Raw genomic sequence first — 27,133 nt, forward strand, 5'->3', positions numbered from 1 at the left:
CATTGCAGGCGGAACCTTTACCGTCTGAGCCACTGGAAACGTCCAGCTTTTCCACCATATAGCTCCAGTAACACCCCCCTGGACCCAGCCCTTAATTACCTCCCCACTATGCAGAAGAAAGTCATCTTTCCAAGTAGAAACATTCAAATAACATCGATCATGTTTAATAAGTAACATGGATATGACTCCAAGAGTATGTACTAGGGGACTTTATACATGTATTTACTTAGCTATGTGCTATTTGGTAAAATCAGTTTGGTAGAAGTGATCTAGCCCAATGCAAGTTAGCTGGAGTGATGAGTTTATTGAAAAAGAATATCCTCAAATGTTTCTGCCATTTAAAAAGACTTTGAGGGTTTTCCCCTTGCCTTATTTGTTCTATATAGCTAATTTTCATCCAACTTTTTTACTCTATGATGTTTAGAATATCAGAGATTTTGAAACAACCTGAATATCCATCCTTTGGCAGGTAACAGAAGCCTACCAACAACTCTAACAATAAGGAACCATTTAAATAAGTCATAGAGGATTATAAAATATATGTATATAATGCACAGTTATATGCAGTGACTTTATAGAGCCCAATTTTGAGCAATCTGCAAAATTTAGAAAGCCACAAAAACATTGCCAAACAAGATTGGTTGTAATTAAAGATGAGTCAGAAAAAACTCAAGAATTCTAGCTCCTTTTTGTGTTACTTCTTTTGTAGTTTTACTTTTTTCCTTTCATTACAAAAGCAATGCAAATTACATCAGAAAGACAAGAAAAGGCAGACAACTACACAGACACAGACGCACACACACACGACCTATCATCTCTCGACTCTAGATCTTTAGTAAAGGCTGAATCATTCAATGCATACGATTTGAAAGCAACCCCATTATATTTATGTAATCCTCCACTGTTGGAAATTCAGGTTGATTTCAACAAATCCCATATTTTGTACATTTAAGTTTGTATCACTTTTTGCTATCAGTAGCCGCACAAAGCAAAAATGAGATAAAAATGATATGATAAAAGTTTTTAGCAAAACTCCCCAGATGTCTGAAAAATGGCTTAATTATTTAAAAAATGTTTAAAGACATAAGTTGTTCAACCACCCTTAAGCACACCAGCACCCTTCGTAACAAAACGCAGGCTGGTGAGCAGGGATATTCATCTTCAAACAAATCATTGTCGTCTCCAGCTGCTTTGGGCAAATCACCTGAAGCCTCACAGGTTACGAGTGTCTTTAAGAAGCTGCCTGGCCAAGATGATGCGTTCCCCCTCCAGATCAGGCCTCCTGAACCAGGACAGATGACAGCAACGCGCTTTGTCTATTAGCACTGAAAACTAGCGGGAACAGATTTGACACTATCATTTACCCACCTAGTCGTAAGGAAGGAGCTGCTCAGTATAATTCCCGACCAGGATCACACTGCCAAGTAGCATATCTAATCATCTGTGTCCACTTCCCTTCTCAGTTCACTTAAAAACACCAGGGACCCTCTGTTCTCTTAGCTATTCGTCCATTTTTACATCAGGAGAACACATCCTGGAGGTTACCCAGGTGGCGTTAGAGGTAAAGAACCCGTCTGCCAATGCAGACCTGGGTTTGATCCCTGGAGGAGGGCATGGCAGTCCACTCCAATATTCTTGCCTGGAAAACCCCACAGACAGAGGAGCCTGACGTGCTACAGTCCAAGGGGTCGCAAAGAGTAGAACACAAGTGAAGCACTTAGCATGCACACTGTCCTGATTATTGCAACTTTAAAAATCTTAAAATCAGAAGTGCTGATCCTCCAGCTCAGCTGTCTTTCAAAGCAATTTGATTGTACTAGGTCTTTTGAATTTCCCGTCTCAATTTTGCAACCAGTATGTCAATTTCTATAAGAAAGCCTGCTGGAATTTTTATTTGGGGAGAACTGATACCTTAGCAGTATTGATTTGTCCAATCCATGAACATGATACAACTCCATTTGTTTAGATCTTCTTTAATTTCTCTCAGCAGTGCTTTGTGGTTTTTAGTGTACAGTCTTTCTCATTTTCTTTTTGTCAGAGTTATCCCCAACTTTCTGATGCTATTGCAAATGATATTGCTTATTTAAAAAATTCAGTTTCCAATTACTCATTGGTAATGTATAGAAATATAATTGATTTTCATGTAGTGATGTTTTGTCTACAGCAACCAATATATACAAACAGCTGATGCTCAAGACAGGTGTAAGAGCAATTCAGCAGAGATCATCTTTTCAACAAATGGTGCTGGAAAAATTGGATAGCCATATTTGCATGGGAAACCAAACAAATACAGAATTTTCAATCCATATTTCACATTATATGAAAAATTAATTCAAAATGAATCACAGACATCAATAAAACCTAAACTATAAAACTTCTAGAAGTAAACATAGAAGAAAACCTTTGTAACCTTGACTTAAGCAAATATTTCTTAGATATGACACTAAAAGCACAATACAAAAGAAAAAATTAATAAGCTGAACTTCGTCAAAATTAAAAATGTCTTCTCTTCATCAAACACTGTTATAAAAATGAAGAAAGAAGTCACAGACTCTGAAAGTTGTTTTTGCAAATCATATATCAGATAAAGGACATATACCCAGAAAATATAAAGAAGTCTCAAAACTCAATAACAATTCAATAACTCAATTTGTTAAAAGGCAGAATGCTTAACTAGACACTTTACCAAAAGAAGACAGATTGATGGCAAAAAAGCACAAGAAGAGCTGCTCAATATCATTAATTATTAGGAAAATGCAAATTAAAACTATGAAAGACAACTACACATCTACTAGAATGGGAACGATTACAGAGAAAGACTGATCACACACGAACAATTGTTTTATTTTGGTAACTATGTGAGCTGATGATGAATGTGTTAATCTTATTGCGGTAATCATTTCACAATATACACACATATCAAATCATTACTTTGTACACCTTGAGTGTGTGGTCAGTTGCTCAGTTGTTCCAACTCTGTGACCTCACGCACTGTACCCCCAGGCTCCTCTGTCCATGGGATTCTCCAGGCAAGAATTCTGGAGTGGGTAGCCATGCCCTCCTCCAGGGGATCTTTCTGACCCAGGGATCAAGCCTGTGCTTCCCACATCTCCTGCATTGGCAGGTGGGTTGTTTATCACTGTGCCAACTGGGAAGCCCTTTGTACCGTTTAAACTTGCACAATATTATATATCAATTACATATACCTCAATAAAACTGGAAAGTAGTCTAAAAGTTAACAAAAAGAAGACTGGCCAACAAGGATGGAGAGGAAGTAGAATTCTTACCCACTGCTGGCGGAAATGTAAACAACTACAATTACTTTAGAAAACAGATTGGCTGTTACTTTAAATAGTAAGCATACACATGTCATGTGATATAGCCATTCACTCCTAGACCTTTTCCCCAACCCAAGTGAAATGAAAACGTCTGTCCGCACAAAAACCTATATGTAAATGTTCATAACAGTTTTATATTTAATAGTCAAAACCAGAAACAACCCCCAAAACATCCAGCAACAAAGAGGATGGATTAAAAACTACAATATCCGTGCATTAGAACAGTTAGTAATAAAGAAGAATGGACTGCTTGATACAAGTTACAAGGCTGGAGAATTCTCAGGATAATTATTATGAGTGAAAGGAATACAGGACATGAGGAAGCTTCTGAGAGTGACGATTATATTTACTCTCCTGATGGTGGTGAAGGTTTTGTGACTTCACATTTACCTCTAAACTTATCAAATTGTGCAATTTATACGTGCACTGTTTATTATCATCTGTCAACCTACCCCCACGACAGCTGTTTAGGAAAAACTAAGAACCATCGGGAGCTAAGAGACGGAAGCCGTGCCTCTGTGAGGGCAAACGGCTGCTGGAGCTGAGGAGCTTCAGGGAACTTGCCTGCAGCCTGCTCTGCCCTGGGAGGTCCGTGGCTCTCGGTTTAGCTGGGCTCTGGCTTAAGGCTGCATTTCACTTTCACATCGTCCAGTAGACTTGACCCCCAGGCCTCTCCCCGGGGTCATGCGGGACACTGGCTAGGCAGGTGGGAGGAACTGACCACATCACTCACATAACTCGGATTCTCAGATATGGGGGGAAATCCAAACATAGTCTCAGGAAGAGAAAATGTCAGGAAAGCCAGAAGAGCCAGGGGATTCTCAGCAGGCCAGCCGGCCACCACTGTGGATGGATCCTCGAATGGAGGACAGGCAGACTGACCCGACTGGATGTAAGTTATGAGGAGTGTTGCCTTAAACACACAAGTGCACACACAGATCACAGCATTACTATCCTCTGGAGAGTCCATGGATGGCCCCCAAAACTATATGCAGGTTTTGTTAAGTTTGTGCATTCGTGTGTTTTTCAGAGGAGAGGGTTTGTAGCTTTCATCAGACCCTCACAGCTCTGTGACTGGAAAATGGTTAAGGCGCGCCAATGCAGATAAACGCGGATAAACGCGGACACATCCCTGCTTTCTCCTCCCTCTTGTCCAGCTCCTGGGACGAAAACCCACCACTGGCAGGACACTCATTCGAGTCTGCCCAGTGAGTTGACAGCTGTGTGTCTAAAATTCCTCCTGAACACGCTCACACCCAGCCATCCTTCGACTTCATTTTTCCCGGTTTGCCTGGGAGCACGGGGTCTGGGCTGCGGCCCCCACCCCCGCGCGCCCTCAGGGTTTCCCGGCGCTGAGACTTCCCAGCGGTTGCCAGGCCCCCCAGGTGTGGAACCTGCCCGACACGTTTTCTCTCCTCTGGGACGCGCGGCCCGTACCCGTCGTGCCGCCGCTCACCCGTATAACCTGCTTTGGTCGAGGGGAGGGACCCCGCGGGGACTGCCGGCTGTTGAACTCTCTGCCTGCTTTCCTCGCGGGGTTCACGCCTTTCTCGAAATCGCTGTAAACCTCCCAACTGGAGCCTGTGCGGCACACCCCGGCTTTTCCCCTTTGCCTCGGAAATTGGGGAAAACGTAGAATGAAAAGCCCGGCGACTTGCTGCCCGCCTTGAGTGGCCAGGCGAGCGGGGCCCGTGGCCCGTGGTCCCCGCGTTCCTCCACGTGTCCCCGGCGCGCGGGGCGCACCCTCGTGCTGGGAGCCGCCCGGCGCCCGGCCGCCCGTCTCCCTGCCCGCCCGCCAGCCGCGCGCGCCCTACCCGGCGTGGCCGGCGATCCGAGCAGCAGCAGCAGCAGCAGCAGCCCCAGCGTGGGGAGGGCGCCCGCCCCGCGGCCCCGAAGCCGCCGGGACATGGCCGGACTTCGGCCGCGCCCCCGCCGGCCGCCTCCCGCGCTCGCCCCGGCCGGGACGCCCCGCCGCCGGCGCGCTGAGATGCCCACGGCCTGGGGGAGACGGCGGGCGCAGCTCCGGGACCGGCCGCCCAGCGAGCGGCATTCGCTTTCGCTTTTGCTTTAGCCCCCGAGGGCTGGAGAGAGGTGAGAAGCGGTGACAGTTCCGTGACTCAGCATCCCCGCCCCCTCCCCTGGAAAAAACCCCGGCGGCGCCGTGACCCCCGCGCCGCCGCCCGATCCCCGCAGCGCCGCCGGCCGCGCCGGAACGGGGACCCGGACTGTGCCCCGCGGAGGCCCGGAGTCCTCGCCGGCTGTGCCCTCCAGCCCCTGGAGACCCCAGCGGTTCATTCCGTCCCATGTCCCCGCGCAGAGGGAGTGGGAGAAGCCGCCTCATTCCTGTAAACACGGCCGGTGGGCCTCACACCTGGCTTCAGCTCCACTCGGTCATATCCCTGGCTTGTCTGCGTCTGTCGCTCTGACTTAGACGGCCTGGACCGCAGGCTGCCTGCGAACGAGTGGCCCCGCGCCCCGCCGGCCCGGGCCTGTGACGCTGGGTGGCAGCTGGGGTGTCGCCCGGAGCGGCTGACTTGGTCACCTGCCCTGTGCCCTCAGGCCCAGACCTGGCGCGCAGCCCGGGCGCCTGACCGACCGTTCCCCGACTCCCGGCACTGCCACTGGCGCTTCCTACTCTTGCTGCATCTTTCTTCCCAAGAACATTTCAGCTATTTAAAGGGGGCTCGGGAGAGGGGACCGACCGTGGTTCCCCTCTGTGCCTTATTCCTGTGTTAGAGGAATTCGCCTAGCCCTCCATCCTGCGGCTGCGCAGGCAGCTTGCTTTCTTGGTTAAGCTGGACAGTACTGAGAAGCAGGTGCTATGAGAAAGTTCCCGATGCACGATGGAAAATCCCGTATGGGAAGTGAAATGAGGCCGAGGCGGGGTCTCTGGCCTGGGCCTCCCTCCATTCTCCAAGCACTTACATCCTGAATAACTCGGCACAGTAAAATGTCCCTAATGCCAACCGCCAGTCCTTACTCGGGTTTGGCCCGTTTTCCATGCCGCAGGGGAGGGTGTGTACTCAGTTCTAGGCAGTCTTGTCCTGTGTGAAGATGTCTGTGCCCCCCACTGTCAAGACGGGGAGCACTTGTCACCAGCACCCTCTCCCTGAGCCCTGGCCACTGTCGAGATTTTCTCCATCTCTGTGACCTTGTCATTCGAAGGATGGTGTGTAAGTGGAATCATACAGTTCATAACCACTAGGGGTCCGCTCTTCTCCCCTGAGATCCATTCAAGTTGCTGTGTGTCAGTACTTTGTTACTTTTGGTGAGCAATGCTGTGGTTTCTTTTTTAAAATGTGTGAGGCTCCTCCATCCACACCCAGGCAACCCTGTGCTTTTGGATCTGTGTTAGTTGGCTAGGGCTGCCTTAACAAAGTTTCAAGAACTAGGTGCTTGATTACAGCAGAAAGTGATTCTCTGATGTTCTGGAGGCCAGGAGTCCCAGATCCAGGTGTCCCCGGGGCCTAGCTCTCTGGGAAGATGCTGGGGAGACAGTCCTACCCACCTCTTCTAGCTTCTGGAGTTCCTGAGTTTGTCAGCACATCACTGCATTACTCCATTTGTGCCTTCACCTTGCCTTCCCTCTGTGCCCATCTCTGCCCGAATTTCTCCTTCTTCTACTGACACCAGTCGTAATGGATTAGGAAGTACCCTAATCCTAAGAACCTCGTTTTCTCTTGATGACCTCTTAGAGATCCTATTTTCAAAGTGGTGACATGCTGAGTCACTGGGAGTTAGGACTTCAGCATATGTTTCCAGGATGACATATCTCCACCTAAACAAGAGGGTGTCTTTTTATTTTTAAAATTTGTTTTACTTATTTATTTAATTTTTGGCTGCACCGAGTCTTCGTTGCTGAATGGGCTTTCTGTAGGGATGGCGAGCGGGGGCATCTCTTTAGTTGCAGTGTGCAGGCTTCTCCTTGTGGGGGCTTCGTAGTTTCTGCCCCCGGGCTCCAGATCGCGGGCTCAGTAGTTGTGGCTCCCATGGGACGTGTGATTGAACCGGCGTCCCCTGCATTGGCAGGTGGCTTCTTACCCACTGAATCAGTAGGGAAACCCCCATGGTATCTTTACGTCTGAGAACAAAGTCCAAGGCCTGTTTTTCAGGCCAAAGAGAGTGAACAGCCGGGTCCCTGAGTTATCCACATCTCGAGGGTGACTCATGTCAGAGTTTGTCCCAGGGCCTTCAAATCAGAGGCCCTTACAGGGCTGGGGAACTCGGTCGTCAGCCACCACTCAGAGCACAGCTTGGGCTGAGGACAAAGCTGTGGTGTTGGGAAAGGTGATTCCTGGTAGCAGGGTCTTCAGCCATAGCCTTCCCTCTGGAGGGGTAGACAGTGGACCCTCAGGACAGAAGGGTAACAGATCACACAAGGTCACCCAGAAGAGGAGGCCGTGGGTCAAGGCTAATGGATTATTCCCCACACTCCTCCTCCTCCTCTGCCTTGTTCTTGCTTTAAAATCTTAATTAAAAAAAAAATATTTGGCTGCACCAGGTCTTAGTTGCAGTATGTAGGATCTTCTATCTTTATTGTGACATGTGGGATCTGTTAATAGTTCCCTGACCAAGGATTGAACCTGGGGCCCCTGCATTGGGAGCTCAGAGTTTTAGTCACTAGACCACCAGGAAAGTCCCAAGAATCTTAAATTTTTAAAGTAAACTGTAATTCCTATAACAGTAAATTCAACACTTTATTTATTTATCCAGATGTGTCTGCCTCTGTGTGACCCTGTTGATTGTAGCCCACCAGGCTCCTCTGTCCGTGGGATTCTCCAGGCAAGAATCAGCTGGGGTGGAGTGGGTTGCCATGCCTTCCTCCAAGGGATCTTCCAGACCCAGGGATTGAACCCCCATCTGTTATATCTCCTGAAGTGGCAGGCATGTTCTTTACCACTAGCGCCACCTGGGAAGCCATGACACTGTATAACCATTACCAATAGTGAATTCCAGAACACTTCCATCATCCCAGAAAGAAACCCAGGGCCTGTCGGAGTTACTCCCAGTTCCTCCTCTCCTTAGTCCCTGCTAACCTCTCATCTTTCTTTTCCTATGGATATGCCTATTCTGAATCTTTCACATAAATGGAATCATACAGTATGTCCTTCTGTGTCTGGTAACTTTCACTCAGCATAATTTTTTCAAGGTTCATCCATGTTGTAAGGCGTATCAGTACTTTATTCATTTTTTTGGCTACATATTATTCCATTAACTAGATATTCCACATTTTGTTTATTCATAAGCCAGCACACGGATATTTTAGCTGTTTCTACCTTTTGGCTGTTAGGAATAATGCTGCTACAAACATTCATGTACAAGCCTTTGGGTGAATCTATGTCTTCAGTTCCCTTGGATGTGCGCCTAGGAGCAGAGTTGTTGGGTTGCATGGACACACTCTGATTCTTGAAGGATAGCACAAAGATGTGGGAGCCACTTAAGAACCAGGCATGACTGGTCCCCAGACTGGGGGTGGTCATTCCACTGCTCACCAAGGGATAGCATCCTTGACTTTGGGAGATGCTGACTTAGGAGCCAAGGCGAGGGAAATCTGTCGGGATCAGTGTACGGGCATGTAGCAGTGGACAGCCCAGGGAAACCAAGGTGGCAAACTGTGATACAGGGACCGAAAGAAAACAAGTCCATGCACAGAAGAGCCTTTCTGAAGAGCAGAAAGACAAACGCTGTCTGTGATAGGAAGGAATTGCTTCTCAATCTTCAGAATATAAAAAATACCACATTTTCTAATTTTGTAAACCTTCATATCAGGCCCCAAGCTTCCGTTTGCCAAGATCAACAAAAATCCGATACGACTCCCTCCCATCACCCCTGTACCCCTCCAGAAGCAATGGCTCTCTTCCCTTCCCATGGTTTTTTCGGGAAAACTGGAGGGGAGGCCTGCCACCTCTGACTTCTTGGTTATTTCTGGATAGTTGTTGTCCAGACCCAGGCTCCAGCCTCTGGTTTCAGCAAGCCTCTCTGACCCCTTCTGGCAATTCTACCTCCTTTCCCCTTAATACACAATTTTGCTCAGCCTCATGGGCAGTCTCAGCAGATTCTCTTAATTAGCTGAGGTCCTTGCCCCGAAGAGTCCTATGTGGGTCCAACTTCCTGGTACCCAGCTATCAATCAGACAAGTAAACATCAAACAGTCTGTAAACTGCATCCCTGGGAGAGCCCAGATTCTGGAACACAAAAGCATATCCACTCTCAGGGAAAATCACCCCTTAGTTTCTTCCCTGACTTCAGTAGCAGAAATCTCCAAGCGACCAATCCATTCCTTTCATTTACTTGTTTCATTTTCTTTTTGGCTGCATCAGGTCGCTGCTGCAGCACACAGAATCTTCATTGCAGCACATAGGCTCCTCTCTAGTGGCGACGCTCGGGCTTAGTTGCCCCTGGAGTGTGGGATTTTAGTTCCTTGACCAGGGATCAAACCTAGGCCTCCTACATTGGAGGTCAGATTCTTAACCACTGGGCTGCTAGAGAAGTCCCCCAATCCATTTCTTGATATCACAATTATATTCATTTGTAGCCTCATAGCCATACTTGAATCACTTTGGTAGTTGAAAAATGGAGTGATGAAATGGAATTTTAAAGATTTAAACATGTCAGAGGAAAGTGTGCTTAACAATTCCTTACAGTTTCATTTTTTTTTTTTTGACTCAACATTGTTTTGGATCTTTTAATTGAGGTGACAAGATTTACAGCAAGTTTCATTTGTAAAATGTTTTATTTTTACTTCTGTCTACCCTGCAGAGTGCTCACCACCAAAAATTTACTTTCCCTCCATCACCATACAGCCGATCCCATTTATCCATTTTACCCTCCACTATCCCTTCCCCTCTGGTAACCCCTATTCTGTTCTCTGTATCTGCATGTTCATTTTTGTTTGATTTGTCTTGGAGCTTTTACTTTATAATTGACTTTGAACCACATTCTCTCTAGTTCTGCACATGTGATAAGATCCACATCACAGGGTGGCCGTGAAAATCAGATGAATAAATAAAACCATTTTGTGTGCCCCACATACAACAAATACTCGATAAGTGTTACATATGTGACATACAATGTGTAATATATAATGCATTGTCCTTTGTAAACTACCCTAGATGATTGTAAAGAAAGTGATCAGCTAGAAAGGTTAGGTACAAGTTAGGGGTGGGAAAGAGGTTGGGAGAAATATTATCTATGACACTAAGTCGAGCCATCTGCCGAGGTGGGAGCCAGACAGCCGGAGGAGCCCAGCGAGTCTAACAGAGGAAGAACACGCAGGCAGTGATCTGAAGGAGGCAGCACCCGCCACCCTCATGGGGTCAGCAGGGAGCTTTCTCAGCATCCCAGCTCCAGCTTTGGGGAAGTTAAACCCACAGGGTCCTCTTGATTGAAGGCAAAGTTTCAATGCATCCACACAAAGGAGACAGAGTCAAGGATTTATCGTCACTTACGGATCCCAAAAGCAAGGAGGGGGACACAACTGACTCCAGGAAAGACAATTCTCCATCCCAGACTGCAGTGAGCAGGAGGTAGAGAGGAGGGGAGCTAGCATCTATTATTCATGAAGTCCTTGGGCGGAGGTCACTAAGTTTTCACAGGCTTCCCTGTAAGCAGTAACTTTAAAAGGCGCCCCGAGAATAGCGAAGTGGGAACTTAGAGTGGCATCCTCCATTTGTGTCTTTATCCCGATGTCCAGACTCTGGGTGTGAGGAGGATTATCACAGCATACGATATCTCAGCAGCAACTCAGAAAGACAAAGTTGTTCTTCTCAGAAGTTCCCTTTTTTCCTCTCTCTCTCATCACATCAAAGTCCCAAGAAGATGGACAGTGAGGCACCATGAACAGATGGTGAGGATAGAAACCCCACCCTGGGTGAAGTCCCAACAGCTGGGACCAATCTTCCCGCTTCTGCCGTCACTTCCTACAGCAAGACTACAGCCAACTAAGATGCCGAACTCATGAAGCAAACCACCCCCAGCTGAACAGGCTTGGTGTTTCATTTTCAGTTACACCATGAGAATCCCCTCCTGTCCCACATCTACCCAAGGGCCCAACGTGGCCAGTTACTCTGAGGCTTCTTCCTTAATTTTCACAAATACACCTGTCCCTCTTCTCTGCCTCTCATCCTGTCTCTTCTTCCCTTGGCTCATCTCCCGGTGAGGAGGCTTGAAGACGAGGACCAGCTTCGTGAGCCTCCTGCTGTCTCCATTGTTTTTTGGTTCATCCCTGAATAACTTAGGATAAAACCAAGAAAGAAAGTGACAGAACCTCAGGGTTTTAAAAATGCAAACTCATGACTTACCCCAGAATCTCAAACCCAAATAAATGCCCACAATGGCCAGACAGCAGGGTTGGTGGGCATGAAAGGAAGTGAGCTGAAAGCTCTTGCAGGCTTTGTAAGCCATGTGTGTCCAACATATAGATCCTTGTGTGATAACTCCTGGTTTGAAAACAGTGATTATTGTTTTAGGAAAAAATCGAGACACCATGCAAGCCCAAGAAAACCCATTTATAGACTTTGCAACATCTAATATATAGTAATCTTTTTATTCAGACAACAACTCAGCTTCCTCCACCATGCTAAAAATCAGAAATACTACTTTATTGGAATGAGTTCAATTCACACATTTAAAAATCTTATGTCTATGACCAATCACAGATTGTAGGGTAGCCACAAACCTTCAATTTGTGAAAGAAGATGCATTATCTGCAAAACACAATAAAAATGAAGTGCAACAACTCAGTAAATTTACTAAAGTCATTTAATTGTACTTGAAAATTGAGTAAATTTTTTGGTATGTAAATTATACCTCAATAAAGTTACTTACAGAGGTAAAAAAAAAAAAGTGCAATACATTGAGGGCTGCTGTAATTGCCTGATAGAGGAACATGCATGCCCATTTATGAGTATAAATATTCCTTGCTTCAGTCTCTACTATTCTCGTACACAGAAAATTTAACATTCAATCCAAATAGCAAGCTATCCCCCGCCCAAAAAACAAGATGACGTGAGATAAAACGGTCAACAGAACCAGACACAGAGGTGGTGCAGATGTGGAAACTATCAAAAACTTTAAAAATAACTGTAACTAATGTATTAAAAGGGCATAGTGGGGAAAGTGAACTCTAGATAAGAGTTAAATCAAAATTCTGAAAATGAACATTATTTTTACGGGCTAAACTCCCCCTCAAATTCATCTGTTGTAGCCCTAACCCCCTAGTGTGACTGCATTAGGAGATAAGGCCTGCCCTAGCAGACTAATGAAACCATGATATGAGATATGAAGAATTCCTCAACAGGCCTATTAGCAGAGAAAAAAAAACAGTGAGCTTGAGGAAAGGTCAACAGAAATGATCCACACTGAAACATTAGGTGTGAAAAGGGAGGAGAAGAAATAACAGCATCCTCGAGCCATAGAATAATACAAAATAGTCTTACATACATGTTATTGAGACCTCAAAGGATGAAAGAGAAGATGGAAGAAGAGATAAAAGGCTGAGATTTTCCCAAAGTGCATGAAAAACAACAAACTCCAGATATAGGAAGCTGAAAGCACCCTGACCAAGATAAATACCAATAAAAACAAATAGCATGTCATTGTCAAACTGCTGAAAATCAGTGATATAGGGAAAACCTTAAAGTCAGACAGTAGGAAATAATGAAATGATCCATAAGGAAAATACTACATTCTGAAGACTTCATATCAGGTCCTGTGTGAACTGGAAGAGGATGGAGGGACATGGCTAAGAAGCTAAAAGAAGGGACTTGCCGCATGGTCCAGTGGTCAAAACTCCACGCTTCCACTGCAGGGGGCACAGGTTCAATCCCTGGTTGGGGAACTAAGATCCTACAAGACATTCAGTGTGGCAGGAGAAAAAGGAAAAAACAAAACTGTACTTGCAGTTTATTTATTCTCCAATATCCTTTTCTCTAAGGATCCCAGCATGTGGTTTGTCACTATAATATGACTGAGACATCTCTAGGGAAAGGAACCATGGCAGAAGAGGGAAGGAAAGGCCTGCCAACCCTGCAGGTGTAGTTTTGGGGAGCAGAGATGGCCATCTGATTCCCTACAGGTAAAGTGAGCAGACATCTGCCCTCGTAGAACCCAGGTGGCAGAAGCATTCTAGCGTGTGGCAATAATTTCTCTTTAAAAATCTTGCATATATAATTTTGTAAATATCAAAATGAAATATTATTTTAGGAACACAGACATTATGGAAAAAAGCCCTCTGTATTTCTCTTCTCCCAGTCTCCATCCATTCTGAAATGTGTGACAATCATTTCTGACTCTAAATCTCTGACCTGCCAGGTACATTCTGTTCCACCTCGCCCACTCCACGCTGTCCCTCCATCCACTTCAGTCAGCTCACAGGTCAATTTTTAACTCGGTCCGAGTTTCATCCCCCTCTTCCTTGGATAGGGGATGTCTCTCTTCGATTTCTGCCCCAGTGTCTCCAGGTGCTGAGGGAGGGTTTCCCTGCTCCAGTCCCAGCATTTCCGGAGGTGCCCTCAGGTCCCTGCAGGAGATCCGCTGACATCCGGAGCCTCAACTCCCTCCCTGCACCCAGGCTCCTTCCTCGCTGAGGTCTGAAGAGTGAGCGGTCGCTGTCTGCGATGCACCGGGGCACCTGGGGATGTTTGGATTCTGTTCGGGCCCCGTTTGCCCCTAGGGGAGCTCAGGACTTGGGCCATCTCTGGCAGCTCTCTGGCTTTCCCCACTTCTAGGGGCGCAGGATTCGTGTCCTGGATGCCCCTCCCAAAACAGTCAGACTCCCCTAGGCTCTTTGTTTTTTTTTAAACAGTTTTGTTGATGTTCTTTGACATATAAAAATTACATACACTTAAGATGTTTGATACACGTATACATCATGAAAAGATCACCAGGATCTTTACCATCCCCTTCACCGTCCCCTGTCCCTGGTTCCTCCAGTGTCTCAATTTAATGGTGCCTGTGTCAGAACCTCCCACCCGCCCCAGAGCCAGGACGGTGGGCTCTGAGCTCGCCACTCCCCTGCCTTCTCCTCTTCCCCATGGACTGGGGAGGCGATGGGCATAGGGAAGGAAACCAGCCCTCCCGGTTGTCCCAAGATCCCCCTCCTTTCTTGTCCCACGCCGTTGGTGGAGTTTCCTTGAACTAGATTAGCATCTGGTGACTTTGTTTTCATGAGTTCCCGGTGTAGGTGGTTGCGGGGGTGCAGAACACAGTCTAGTCCTTTCATTTCTAATACAGTCACAACGTCCTCCTTTATGTATGACCCTATCATACCAGCTATGAAGCTGTCTGTCTGGTTTTCCCTAGAGAGTGGTGCTCCATATTTGTAAAATGAATACACGGGAAGCTGAAACTCCAGAGGCCCTAGAAGAGGTTTCAGCACTGGGGTCCTGATCACTGTGGACTGGATGTCCCGCTCCCCTGAGCTCACCAGTGAAATCCACCCCTCCCCGGGCATGCCTGCTGAACCTCTAGGGACAGTAAGCAGGAGTCCATTTGCAGTTTTGGAGGCCTGGGCCCTGGGGACAAGCCCAGGGAGGAAGAGAGGACAGGCTGGTGCCTGTCTGAAGCTGTCCCGGGGGTCTGGCCCCTTGGCTGTGGATGAGAACCTGAAAAGCTATTTAGGCGTGAGCTGAGAACTCGGGGTTCGCAGAGACTCCAGGTGAGATTTCAGGGCGCATGGAACTTGCTTCAGTGCAAATGCAGTCCTGACAGCCAGATCCTGGGGATTCCCACAGATGTCTGACGGAGACGGTGTGTGTATCAGTGTGTGTGTGTGCGTATGCCGTGGGCGTGTGCGGGGTTGAAATCCGACACTAGCAGGTGGAGCAAGAACAAGGCATTATGGTTTATCCCCAATAGCCTGGCCTCATCTAAACCTGTAGGCTGGTGAGGCCAGAAGACATTTCATTCAGATGCCAGTCTCCCCTCGAACCCCGCAAACCCTGCCACCCCACCAGGAACTTCAAACAGAGGTGAATTTTTTAGAAAGCATTTTATTGGAGGGGGTTAATATTTGAAACATACAGTTGGGTAGGTTTTGACATATCTGCAACTGTAAACCCACAGTCACACAAAAGCCCTCTGTAACCCTTACTCTGCCCCTCCCTGCCCATCTTCCATGTCTCCACTTAACATATATAATCTTTCTTCTAGCTTTTAAAAAGTCTTTTAAAATTAATTTATTAATTAATTTTGACTCTGCTGGGTGTTTGCCGCTGCAGTTGGGTTTTTCTCTAGTTGTGTGCGGCGAGCGGGAGCTACTTTAGTTGCAGTGCGCCGGCTTCTCACTGCAGCGCCTTCTCCTGTTGCCAAGCGCAGGCTCCTGGCACACAGGCTTTAGTTGCTCTATGACATGTGGAATCTTCCCGGATCAGGGATCCAACCCATGTCCCCTGCACTGGCAGGCAGATTCCTAGCCAGTGGACCACCAAGGAAGTCCTTCTTTAGAACAGATGGAATGCAGTTGCTGTTACCATTTTAATGGGTCACCTGCTTTGGTTTTGATCCACTGACCTTCACTCATTGTGAGTCATGAACTCCTGCTGGTTTGCATGGCCCATACATCCTGACTGGTTTGTGGATTTTATCTTGTTGGCTGCTGGATGTTTTTCTGCATTCCTGTAAACATTCTTGAGCTTAGTTCCAGGGTGCAGTGAAATGCGTGGGTACGCTTTGATCCTTTTGGATCTCGCTTTTAAGGTGTGTCAGGAAGGATTTGCACAGCTTGTCGCCTGGGGGTTGTTATTCCCTAATGCTGAGGTGTGGCCCCTCTGAGCACTCTATCCAGTGCCTCATGAGTTACGGAATCCGGAGAGCTTTAGGCTGGCTGGTGGGAGCGGGCACTGTCCATGACCTCTCGCGTGCTGGGTATTGTCCCCCAGGTCTCAGGCTGGTGGGAGCGGGCACTGTCCATGACCTCTCGCGTGCTGGGTATTGTCCCCCAGGTCTCAGGCTGGTGGGAGCGGGCACTGTCCATGACCTCTCGCGTGCTGGGTATTGTCCCCCAGGTCTCAGGCTGGTGGGAGCGGGCACTGTCCGTGACCTCTCGCGTGCTGGGTATTGTCCCCCAGGTCTCAGGCTGGTGGGAGCGGGCACTGTCCATGACCTCTCGCGTGCTGGGCATTGTCCCCCAGGTCTCAGGCTGGTGGGAGCGGGCACTGTCCGTGACCTCTCGCGTGCTGGGTATTGTCCCCCAGGTCTCAGGCTGGTGGGAGCGGGCACTGTCCGTGACCTCTCGTGTGCTGGGCGTTGCTTTCCCCCCAGTCCCTCAGGTGGCCCTTTTCCTGGCCTGAGCAGTTTCCTCACACACAGCTGCTGATGGCCGGCACTCTCGTGAGGTGAAGGGCACTAGCGCAGTCTCTCCAGAACCCGCGGGTTCCCCCGGAGAGGACTCTCCGGGTCCTCTCACTGCTGCTCTCTCCTGGATCCTCCTCCCTGAGAACCATGAGGCCCGGCTCTCTCAGACCCTCAGCTGCATCTCCAAACCAGGAATTCTGCTGTGTCTCCTCCCCACGCCTGGCCTGAAACCTAAGACATAAGCTGGGCCAGCGTAGGCTCTCCTGTCTGTTTTTCACCCCTCAGGGATCGGTATCCTTCACTGCAGCACATCCAATGTCTTGAAAACCATTGTCAGGGCTTCCCTGGTGGTCCAGTGGTTAAGACTTTGCCTTCCAGTGCAGTGGGTGCAGGTTCGATCCCACATGCCTCAGGGACAAAAAAAACAGAAACAAGAGAAGCAATATGATAAACAATTCAATAAAGACGTTAAAATGGTCCACATTTATTTTTAAAAGTCTTAAAAAAATCATGTTATCTAATTTTATTTTCTCCCATTTTTGGTTGTTTCAGGCATGAGGGTAAATTCAGTTTCTATATCTCCATCTTGGCCTGAAATGAAGCCTAAGCAGAGTTTATTTAATGTAAGAATCTGGTTGCATTAAATAAACTATAGGAGCAAAATGGGAGAAGTTTTATTTCAGGAAGCAAAGTATTAGTCACTTAGTCTGTCATGTCCGACTCTTTGCAACCCCATGGACTGTAGCCCACCAGGCTCCTCTTTCATGGAATTCTCCATGCAAGGATACTGGAGTGGGTTGCCATTCCCTTCTCCAGGGGATCTTCCTGACCCAGGGATTGAACCCAGGTCTCCTGCATTGCAGGCAGATTCTTTAAGGTCTGAGCCACTCCAGGGAAGCAATCAGGAAGCAAAGCCTGGAGGAACACATGAGCAGACTTTCGGCTGATCCTGAAGGAAACTGTTGCTGCTGTTGAAATAAGTGCTACTGTAACTGCAAAACCATTTTGGAGCCTGTAATGGCAGTCAACCACTGCTGTCTGTCCGGGGCTGCCAAAGGCTCCTGGAGCCCACAGCCATCTGTACTGATGGCTGGCCACGCTGATGGAAAGGCCACGAGAAGCTGAAAGGAAGGATTATGGCTTCTCTTTCTTCATCAGCCTCCCAAACTCTTCTTTGGACTTCCTGATGGCCACTTAGCCCACATCCAAGGCAGGAGCAAGTGGGAAGTTGCAAAGACACAGCCCCTGACAGTAGAGACCCAGGCGTGCAAGGACAGAAGTCATCACCTATCTGCGGCTGCGTCTTTTACTCCCTTGCTGATCACTGGTGTTTACCTTCTCAGTTAATCACGTGGCTGTGAAGCATCTACTCCACTGAAGATTTCAGATAGTTTATAGCTTCTCATATTGGGGTCTATTCTTTCAAGATAATCTAAAGGACTTAAGCCAGATACTCTCTTCCGACTCTACTAATGGAAATTAGTAGCCATCCATCTTGCCTGACTGCTTGAAGGTAGTTCTTAGCCTATTTTTTTCCAGATGGAATACTCTGTTATCCTACCCTCATAGCATTAGGATAACTCATGTAAGTAGGATAACTTATTGTAGAAAGAAAAGGATGTACATTTTGCGCTGCACTTTCACAGGAGGATTGGAGTAACAGGAGATCGGCTCTGCAAATCTCAGCCCTCCCTCTTTCTGACTCCTAGCTTAGCCAGAAAGGACCATCTGCCTGGAATATTCCCATGTGAGCCCACATTTTTGGAAAGCCTTCAGGGACACTTCAGACTAACTACAGTCATTCTCTGAAGATGAGTAAGGAAGTAGTCAAATTAGTACAGAGTCTCAATGCTGTTTCCTTGGATGTACTTGTTTACCTCCTGGAGGGAGAAATTTTTTACATAATATTTATGAACAGCAAACATGTACTTACTGAAAGTCTGTTTAAATATTGCATGCTCATTCTTGTCTCATTTTCCACTGAAAATATTTGGATACTGATAAGACGACCATATAAGCCAAATTTGGGGGAGAGGCATGTCTGTCTCTGATACTGGTAGGGGTGGATGTTATGGGGGTGTTGATATAGCTGTTCTAACAAGGGCAGAAGTCGTAGGGTCCTAAAAAGGAGAGTATCCCTTTCTTTCTTTTTGGTAGTTATAACTGTTATGAGGGATTCCCAGGTGGCTCAGTGGTAAAGAATCTGCCTGCCAATGCAGGAGATGCAAGAGAAACTGTTATAAATGTTACATCTGCACTTTATTTTTATTTTTAAAAAATTTTGTTTTATATTTGAGCATAATTGATTAACTGTTGCATGCGTTTCAGGTGTACAGAAAGTAATTCAGTTATACATATACATGTATCTATTCTTTTTCAAACTCTTTTCCCATTTAGGTTGTTACAGAGTACTGTGTAGAGTTCCCTATGCCATGTAGTAGGTCCTTGTTGGTGATCGATTTTATATACAGTAGTGTGAACATGTCCCTTCCAAACTCCCAATCTGCCCCCAGGGGAGGGTATTTCTGTCGCACGTCCAGCACAAGTGTAAGCAGTCCCAGCCTGGCCCCGCCATGTCAGACATCCCCGCTCCTTCGGTTTTATTTCAGTTTTGATCCCACTCCTGGTGGGACTCCCACCACCAAGGCTACCTCCACTCCACCAGTGGAGAAGGTGAGGGAGGGTCAGGACACACCCATTGTCTTCAAGGGCACATCTTAGAGACTGCTTGCTTTACTACACTCATGTCTCCTGGGGCAGAACTTAGTCATGGGACCCACTGAACTGCAAGGGAGGCCGGCAAATGTAATTCTCAGCTGGGGGAGGACCGTGTCCCACTAAAACCCGGGGCTAAGGGAAGGATGGATTTAGGGAGTCACACAGCAATCTCTGTTAGAACGACTTATTTTCCACAGTTGTTTTAAATTCCCAACCTGGTAATTCCAGCATCTCTGCCCAACCTGGTAATTCCAGCATCTTTGCCGTGTCAGTATTTTGTTCTGATGCTGGCTCTGTCTCTTCACACTGTATTTGCTGCCTTTTAGCTTGCCTTGTAGTTTTTATTTATTTTTTTGCCCCACTGCTTGGCTTGCGGGATCTTAATTCCCTGACCAGGGATCGAACCGGGGTCTTTGGCAGTGAAAACACTGAGTCTTAACTACTGAACCACCCGGGGAATTCCCTAGCATGCTTGTACTTTTTGTTGAGAGCTGGATATGATATCTCAGGTAACAGGAGCTGAGGTAAGCAGGCCTTTGTGTTAGGCTTTGAATGTCAGTGTAGGAATTAGGCTGTTTAATGCTTACAGTACCTGGGGTGTCAGAGGGTGAAACTGCCTATGGTGTAGTTTTTCCCTCCTGATTTTCCCTGGGTTTTCTCTGGGTCTCCCTTCAGATTTTTTCTTACGTAGGGTCTGAGACATGCTGGTCTTTGGGCTGTTTTGATGTTGTTTAGTCACTCAGTCATGTCTGCATGCTGTATGTAGCCCACCAGACTCCTCTGTCCATGGAAATTCTCCAGGCAAGAATACTGGAGTGGGTAGCCATTCCCTTCACCAGGGGAACTTCCCTGCAGTCTCTTATAGTCCTGCATTGGCAGGCAGGTTCTTTACCACTGCGTCACCTGGGAAGACTTACCACCCCATCCCCGTTAGGTAATCACTCTCGCCAGCCCTGGTAAGCACTAGTTTGCTTCAGTCTCTTTGGACCTGCCTCTTTTGGACATTTTGTATAAAAGGAATCATACAGTATGTGACATTTTATGTCTGGCCTCCTTCACTTAGCGTCATGTTCTTTAGGCTCATCTACATGGCAGCCATTTTGAAGACCTCGTTCCTTTCTGTGACTGGGTCGTATTGCAGTGTGTGGAGAGACCACAGCTTGCTTACCCCCTCATCCACTGGTGGGCATTCCGGTTGCTTCCATCTCTTGACTGTTTGGCTGTGACGCTGTTATAAATAGTCATATACCAGTTTCTGTGTGGACAAGGGTTTTCTTCACCCCTGGGTAATATACCCAGGAGTGGAATTGCTGAGCCATGTGGTCATTCCATGTTTAACTTTTTCAGAAACTACTACCACCGTGGCTGCACCATTTTACATTCGCACCAGCAATGTATGAGGGTTCCTATTTCTCCATATTCTTGTCAACATTTGTTATTTCTTTTCTTTTCTCCTTAAAGTCGTCTTATTGGGTATAACCATCTCACTGTGGTTTTGATTTGCATTTCTGTTTTAAAAATGTTTATTGAAATATAGTTGATTTACAATGTTCTGTTATTTTCAAGTATAGATAAATGTTATTTTTTTACATTCTCTTCCTTTATAGGTTATTTTAAGATTTTTGAGTAGAGTTCTCTGAGCCATACAGTAGATCCTTGTTAATTATCTATTTTTCTATATAGTAGTATTTATATGTTAATCCCAAACTCCTAATTTATCCCTCCCCACTTCCCCTTTGGTAACCATAAGTTTGTTTTCTATGTCTATCATAGAAAACAATATGTCAAAACATATGTTTTGTTAATAAGATCACTTGTATCTTTTTAGACTACATGTATGAGTAATATCGTACAATATTTTTCTCTCTCAGTCTGACTTACTTCACTTAGTATGATCATCTCTAGGTCTACCCATGTTGCTGAAAATGGCATTATTTCATTATTTTTATGGCTGAGAAATAGCCCATTTCACACAGGTGTGTACATGAGCATGTGTGTGTACATATATACACCTGATTTGCCTTGCTGAAATGACCAGTGACAATGTGTTTGTTAACGGTCTGTTAGGACTTCTGTATGTTATTAAAAGTATTGAGGGCTCCCAAAACTTTTTGCTTATACAGTTACATCTAGTGATACTTACCATACTTAGATGCTAAAACCAAGAAATTTTAAAAATATTATTTATTAATTCTTCCATAAACAATAGTAATAAACTCATTATATGTTAACACCAGAGCAATGACATCATCACACATTATGTAGCTTCTGGAAAACTTCACCATGCACTTGTAAGGGAGTGAGAGTGGAAAAGGCAAATCACATCTTACTCATAGTTGACCCTTGAACAACCCAGGAGTTGGGAGCAATGACCCTCTGTGCAGTAAAAAATCCACGTTATAGTTGGTTCCTCATACCCACGGTTTACATATCCCTGGTTCTGCATCTACAGATTCAACCAACCTCGGATTGAATAGCCCTGCAGGATTTACTATTGATGAAAATCCACATGTAAGCAGACCTGCCTGGTTCAAACCCAAGCTCTTCAAGGGTCACCTGTATTATGAAAAATTTTGATCTCACAGACTTCTCTCCCCAAAAATGAATAATGATAATCCAGTTTTACTCAAGTCAGATAAATAAAGTTAAAAACATATATATTTTTTCTGGTCTGAAATTCCAGGTCTTAACCTTACTTTCCCAGAAAACATACATGTTGGGGAATGCTGACGATGGAATCTGATTGTACTTGGTTGGTCACAGAAAGGACAAAAAACCACTTTTTAACCTAGATATAGACCTGCTGACACCTGCACATTTTTTGGTAATACTTCCCTGCCCTTTCAGAAATGACAACTGGCTGCTGATTTAAATTTTTCATCGATCTCCTTCATCATGTGATTTTGTTCAGCCAAGACATCTGTCAACTGGTTGAGAATTGATATCTTGGGCAAGAGTCTGAACTTGCACTGAAATCTCAGCCCCCAAGTTTGGCTTTTCCATTGGGGGTTGAGGGTTGGCTGGTGTGGAGAGGTATAAACTCTGTGGTTCTCCAAGTGTGGTCCCCGCACCAGCATCGTCAGCATCACCTGTAACCTGTTAGACATGTGGGTTCTCGGGCCCCACCCCAGACCTGCTGACTCAGAAACTTTGGAGACCGGCCCAGGCTTCCAGGTCTCACCAAGGTCTCCAGGCAATTTTAATTTGCTCACAGTGTGAGGGTCACTGATGTGACCTCGTCCGTAATGACATGCGCTCCCCTGCCCCCATGCTTCTTTCTTTCTTCCTCCCATAAACATTGAATGTACTGCTCCCTTATCAGTGTTTTTATGACACCTCTTTGCAAATGTACACGTTTGCACACTGTGTGTCCGTCTGTAAACATCAAATCTGTGGCAGCCGAGAGCATCATTTATAGCAATCCCAGAGAAAACGCTCTTAGAACAGCCAGTCACAAACAGCTGAAGCTACATGTCAAGGATAACCCACTACTTGGGACCCAGCTTCTCCCTCTTCTCCTGGCATTAACTCCAGTGAAATCCCTTCAAACTCTGAAGCTTGACAGTTCCATGGGTTTGCTTGCTGTCTTCTGTGGTCACCTAAAGACTGCTCCCCTAGGGAATCTGTTCTTTAGAAACTTGAACTGGAAGATTCAGTAGAGGGGGCTAGCTTGGAGGACTGGGCTAAAGTCAAAAGTCTTCATTTGAGGGGCATATGAGCAGGAGAGTGGGCTGGTCAACCAGAGGCTGGGAAAGGACTTATGTGGATCCAGAGAGCATGTGTGTCTATTTACATCAGTGCTAGGGCTTCCCTTGGGATTTCTAACCGGATTAAGCTACTCTTCTTTATACTCTACATGGTGTGGAGAAAGCTCCATGCTACTTGTGGTCTGGTGAACACATATACATGAAAACAGGACCAAGAGTTCTGGTTGTTCCTCTCCATTCCTCCAGCAACCTTGGACTTGCTGCCTAGACACAGGTCAACCTCAAGGGTTGATACTACAGAACAGGCTTCACGATGGGGTTGCAGTGGCCTGGGGTTCTGCTATGTGACTTCAGAGCTTTCCAGAGCCCACCAGATCAGGAGATGCCTCTTGGATGAGTGTTTAGCTTCTTTGATTTCGATTGTGATCCATGACATCTGTGGGCTGTTCTTGACTTCTTCCGGCCCTTGGTTTTCTAGATTGTCCTTCTGTTCTTCTTCCTGTGGTGATACAAGTCATAGTCATGGGTGGAATGCTGCACCAAAATCAATATGGTCTCAATAAACTTATGTGCATTGAGCATCCCACTTTCGTGGGTCAGCCCCACTGATCTGCTAACTTTAAGTCCCACCTCAGGATACCCTGACCATCCCACTTGCTGATCATCCCTCTAGAGGTCAAGACTGGCAGCCTCGTGGTCCTCATGGTGACGTGATCCAGTCATTGTGCAGCCTGTGGGGCTGAAAGTGAGCCCGAGGCCTGGCCAGTTACAGGTGGGGGAGCTGGTGGGTCTTGGGGAGGGGCTGAAAGATAGGCTGTGCTCACTGGGTGCACATCCTCACTTTGCATTTTGTCCTAGTGGGTGGTGATGACAGTCCCCAGGGAAGGGGTACCTGCATCATCTAGAGTCAACCCTCCTCCTTCACACTCATTTCCAATCAGCCACCAGACTCTGCTAACCTGACTCCTTTATGTATCTCTCCATTCTTTTCCTCTGCTTTAGCGGATGCCCCTGACCTGGTCCATGCTCTCCTTGTCCCCTGGGTGGATTTATTCTAGCACAACATATCAAACTGCCACCACTATTACCACCCTAAATCCAGCCTTTCTGGTGGCCGGACCATTCAAATGCCGATGCTACCATTTATTGCATAAGCCCATTTCTGTGGCTGCTGTTGCCCTCAGGAAGGGACTGGGTTCCCCGTCTGGCCTGATCTTCCAGGACGTGGTCTCTGGCCATCACACACTGGGGCACTGCGACCACCGCCCTGTGCGCTTTACCCCTCAGTGCTGAGAACTGCCAGACCCTCGCAGACAGCCTCCTGCCCTTCAGGATGCTTCCTTTCTCCTCCTGTCCCTCTGCCTTGCAGCTGCTCCTGCTGTTCTTCACCTCTCTGCCGGCATCGGCTCTGAAAGCCTGTTGGGCACCCCCATGTAGGATGACGTGGGTCATTTCTCTCCTCATTCTCTGCAGCACCTCAATCTTAGGCTTTCACAAATTGCATTTCAAGTCTCTCTCTTTTTTATTTTCTTTTCTCCTTGACTGGTCTTTAAGCTCCTGAGAGCAGGGGCCCTTCTTAATCATCCTGAGGTCCCTACCAAATGCCTGGTACAGAGGAGTCTGTCTCTATATCTTTAAACTTGAGAGATAATTGGCAATGAACACTGTGCAAGTTTAAGGTGTAGCATGTTGACTTGATACATTTATGTGTTGTGATGTAATGACCACCTTGCCGTTAAGCTAACACTTCCATCACATTGCGTGGTTGTCATATCTTTTTTGGTGGTGAGAATGTTCAAGAGCTAGTCTCTTAGCGCCTCTAAAGTGTATGGATGCACTGCTGTTGACTGTAGTCACCTAAGCTGCTGCGTCAGATTCCCCAGAACTTGGCCATCTTTTAACTGCAAGTGTGTGCCTTTTGACCCACATCTACACAGGAGCTGTTCTATAAAACTTTTTGGAAGTGAAAGACAATAGCTGCAGAAAAGGAAAAATAATAGCTCAGCTAGCTGTGCTAAGGGGATTTCCTGAATTGAAAACTGCTAGCTTCTAGCCAGCACTGTGCTGTAAGAACTTTCTGTGAAGACAGAAGTGTCTCGTATCTGTGTTGTCCAACAAGGTGGCCACGTGTGGCTATCAAACGCCTGAAATGTGGCTACTGCCACGTGTAGACTGAACTTTTAATCATATTTAATTTATTTAAGTTTAAGCGGAAGTATCCGCACGTGGCTAGTGGCAACCCTGTCAAACAGCTGTCAGCAGCATCTGGTTACCTCCTACCTGGCTAAGAGCTCCCATGGGGTGAGGCTGCAGGAACTGGCATGCAGGCAAATGCTTAACAACCAGCTCTTGGAAACAGTCTGCTCACATCCATGGTGTAAAAATCCCCACCAAACCCAGTGTCAATACATCCTGGATACAGAGCTGGGGAGAGAGTACAATGTAAAATCATCATCTAGGCAGTATTTCCTCAACACAGGTACACAGATACAAACAACCCTGAGAATAGGTTGTTTAGTCCACTGCACTAAAATAATTAGAAAGTGATTAATTTTAAATATTTATTGACTTTGTACTATTTAACTTATTTAATTGTAAGCTTATATACTTTAGTTTTTAATAATGGCTAAACTTAAAAGCAGGTCGCAAAACTCCAGAGCACCTAATTTTTGGCTTTCAGGAGGCTTTGTAAGCCAGCTCCCTCTCATCACCAGCTCTTAGCTCAGTTCAGTTGCTCAGTCATGTCTGACTCTTTGTGACCCCATGGACTGCAGCACACCAGCCTTCCCTGTCTATCACCAACTCCCAGAGCCTACTCAAACTCATGTCTATTGCCTTGGTGATGCCATCCAACCATCTCATCTTCTGTCGTCCCCTTTTCCTCCCACCTTCAATCTTTCCCAGCATCAGAGTCAGTTCTTTGCATCAGGTGGTCAAGGTAGTTGAGTTTCAGCTTCAGCATCAGTCCTTTCAATGAATATTCAGGACTGATTTCCTTTAGTATGGACTGGTTGGATCTCCTTGCAGTCCAAGGGACTCTCAAGAGTCTTCTCCAACACCGCAGTTCAAAAGCATCAACTCTTTGCCACTCAGCTTTCTTTACAGTCCAACTCTCACATCCATACATGAGCACTGGAAAAACCATAGCCTTGACTAGCCTTGACTTTGTTGGCAAAGTAATGTCTCTGCTTTTTAATATGTTATCTAGGTTGGTCATAGCTTTCCTTCCAAGGAGTAAGCGTTTTTTAATTTCATGGCTGCAGTCACCATCACAGTGATTTTGGAGCCCCCAAAAATACTGTCACTGTTTGCATTGTTTCCCCATCTATTTGCCATGAAGTGATGGGAGTGGCTGCCATTATTTTTCTGAATACTGCTGCTGCTGCTAAGTTTTTCCAGTCATGTCCGACTCTGTGCGACCCCACAGACGGCAGCCCTCTAGGCTCCTCTGTCCCTGGGGTTCTCCAGGCAAGAATACTGGAGTGTGTTGCCATTTCCTTCTCCCAATTGCTAAAAAAAAAAAAAAAAAAAAAAGAGTAATATTTCCTTTGGCCACAAGAGGGCGCTCTCAGATGACATTGGATTTTAGGAAGGATTTTTGGTGGCTCAGTCGGTAAAGAATCTGACTGAAATGCAGGAGACCTGGGTTTGATTCCTGGGTCAGAAAGATCTCCTGAAGTAGGGATTGGCAACCCACCCCAGTGTTCTTGCCTGGAGACTCCCATGGACAGAGGAGCCTGGCGGGCTACAGTCCACGGGGTCGCAAAGAGTGGACCGCAACTGAGTGACTAACACTTGGAACAGCTCTCTGGGTCGTCTGTGGTGTCTGCTCCCGTCTCCCGGAAGACTGCAGTTCTGGGTATCTGCGGGACTCACACAGTGTCAGGCAGTTCTTTGTTCACAGCTACTCACCATCTCCGCCGCCAGGTGAGGCAGCTCAGGAGGAGGACACTGGCGAGCAGGAGGATGCAGCCGGCCACTGTGGACAGAAAAGCAGGTCAGGGAGGCGACCCCGGGGCTGAGAGTCCCCTCCCGAGTGTCTGTCAGGGAGGCGACCCCGGGGCTGAGGGAGCCCCC

At 46.7% G+C, this 27,133-nt stretch overlaps 2 protein-coding genes across 10 annotated transcripts in view; both read right to left on the minus strand.

Annotated features, from left to right (window-relative positions):
• IL15RA (interleukin 15 receptor subunit alpha) overlaps positions 1-5,417 on the minus strand; it is a 47,705-nt gene extending 42,288 nt beyond the window's left edge. For 5 of the 8 annotated variants that reach the window (XM_070471931.1, XM_070471929.1, XM_070471928.1 and 2 more), the window contains exon 1: positions 5,153-5,412. In XM_070471931.1, coding sequence (XP_070328032.1) covers positions 5,153-5,246 — 94 coding nt within the window. In that variant the 5' untranslated portion in view covers positions 5,247-5,412. Of the gene's footprint in view, positions 1-5,152 lie in introns of all 8 variants that reach the window. The other 3 variants (XM_070471927.1, XM_070471925.1, XM_070471930.1) reach the window with 3 other exon arrangements.
• Positions 5,418-15,308: 9,891 nt separating this feature from the next.
• The window catches only part of IL2RA (interleukin 2 receptor subunit alpha), a 50,919-nt gene continuing 39,094 nt past the window's right edge, over positions 15,309-27,133 (minus strand). The window contains exons 7-8 of one of the 2 annotated variants that reach the window (XM_070471933.1): positions 26,933-27,035; positions 15,309-23,555 (exon numbers count right to left, since the gene is read on the minus strand). In XM_070471933.1, the coding sequence (XP_070328034.1) occupies positions 26,965-27,035 (71 nt within the window). In that variant the 3' untranslated portion in view covers positions 15,309-23,555; positions 26,933-26,964. The remainder of the gene's footprint in view (positions 23,556-26,932; positions 27,036-27,133) is intronic. The other variant, XM_070471932.1, reaches the window with a different exon arrangement.

The sequence above is a fragment of the Odocoileus virginianus genome, chromosome 9, assembly GCF_023699985.2.
Source record: "Odocoileus virginianus isolate 20LAN1187 ecotype Illinois chromosome 9, Ovbor_1.2, whole genome shotgun sequence".
NCBI lineage: Eukaryota > Metazoa > Chordata > Mammalia > Artiodactyla > Cervidae > Odocoileus > Odocoileus virginianus.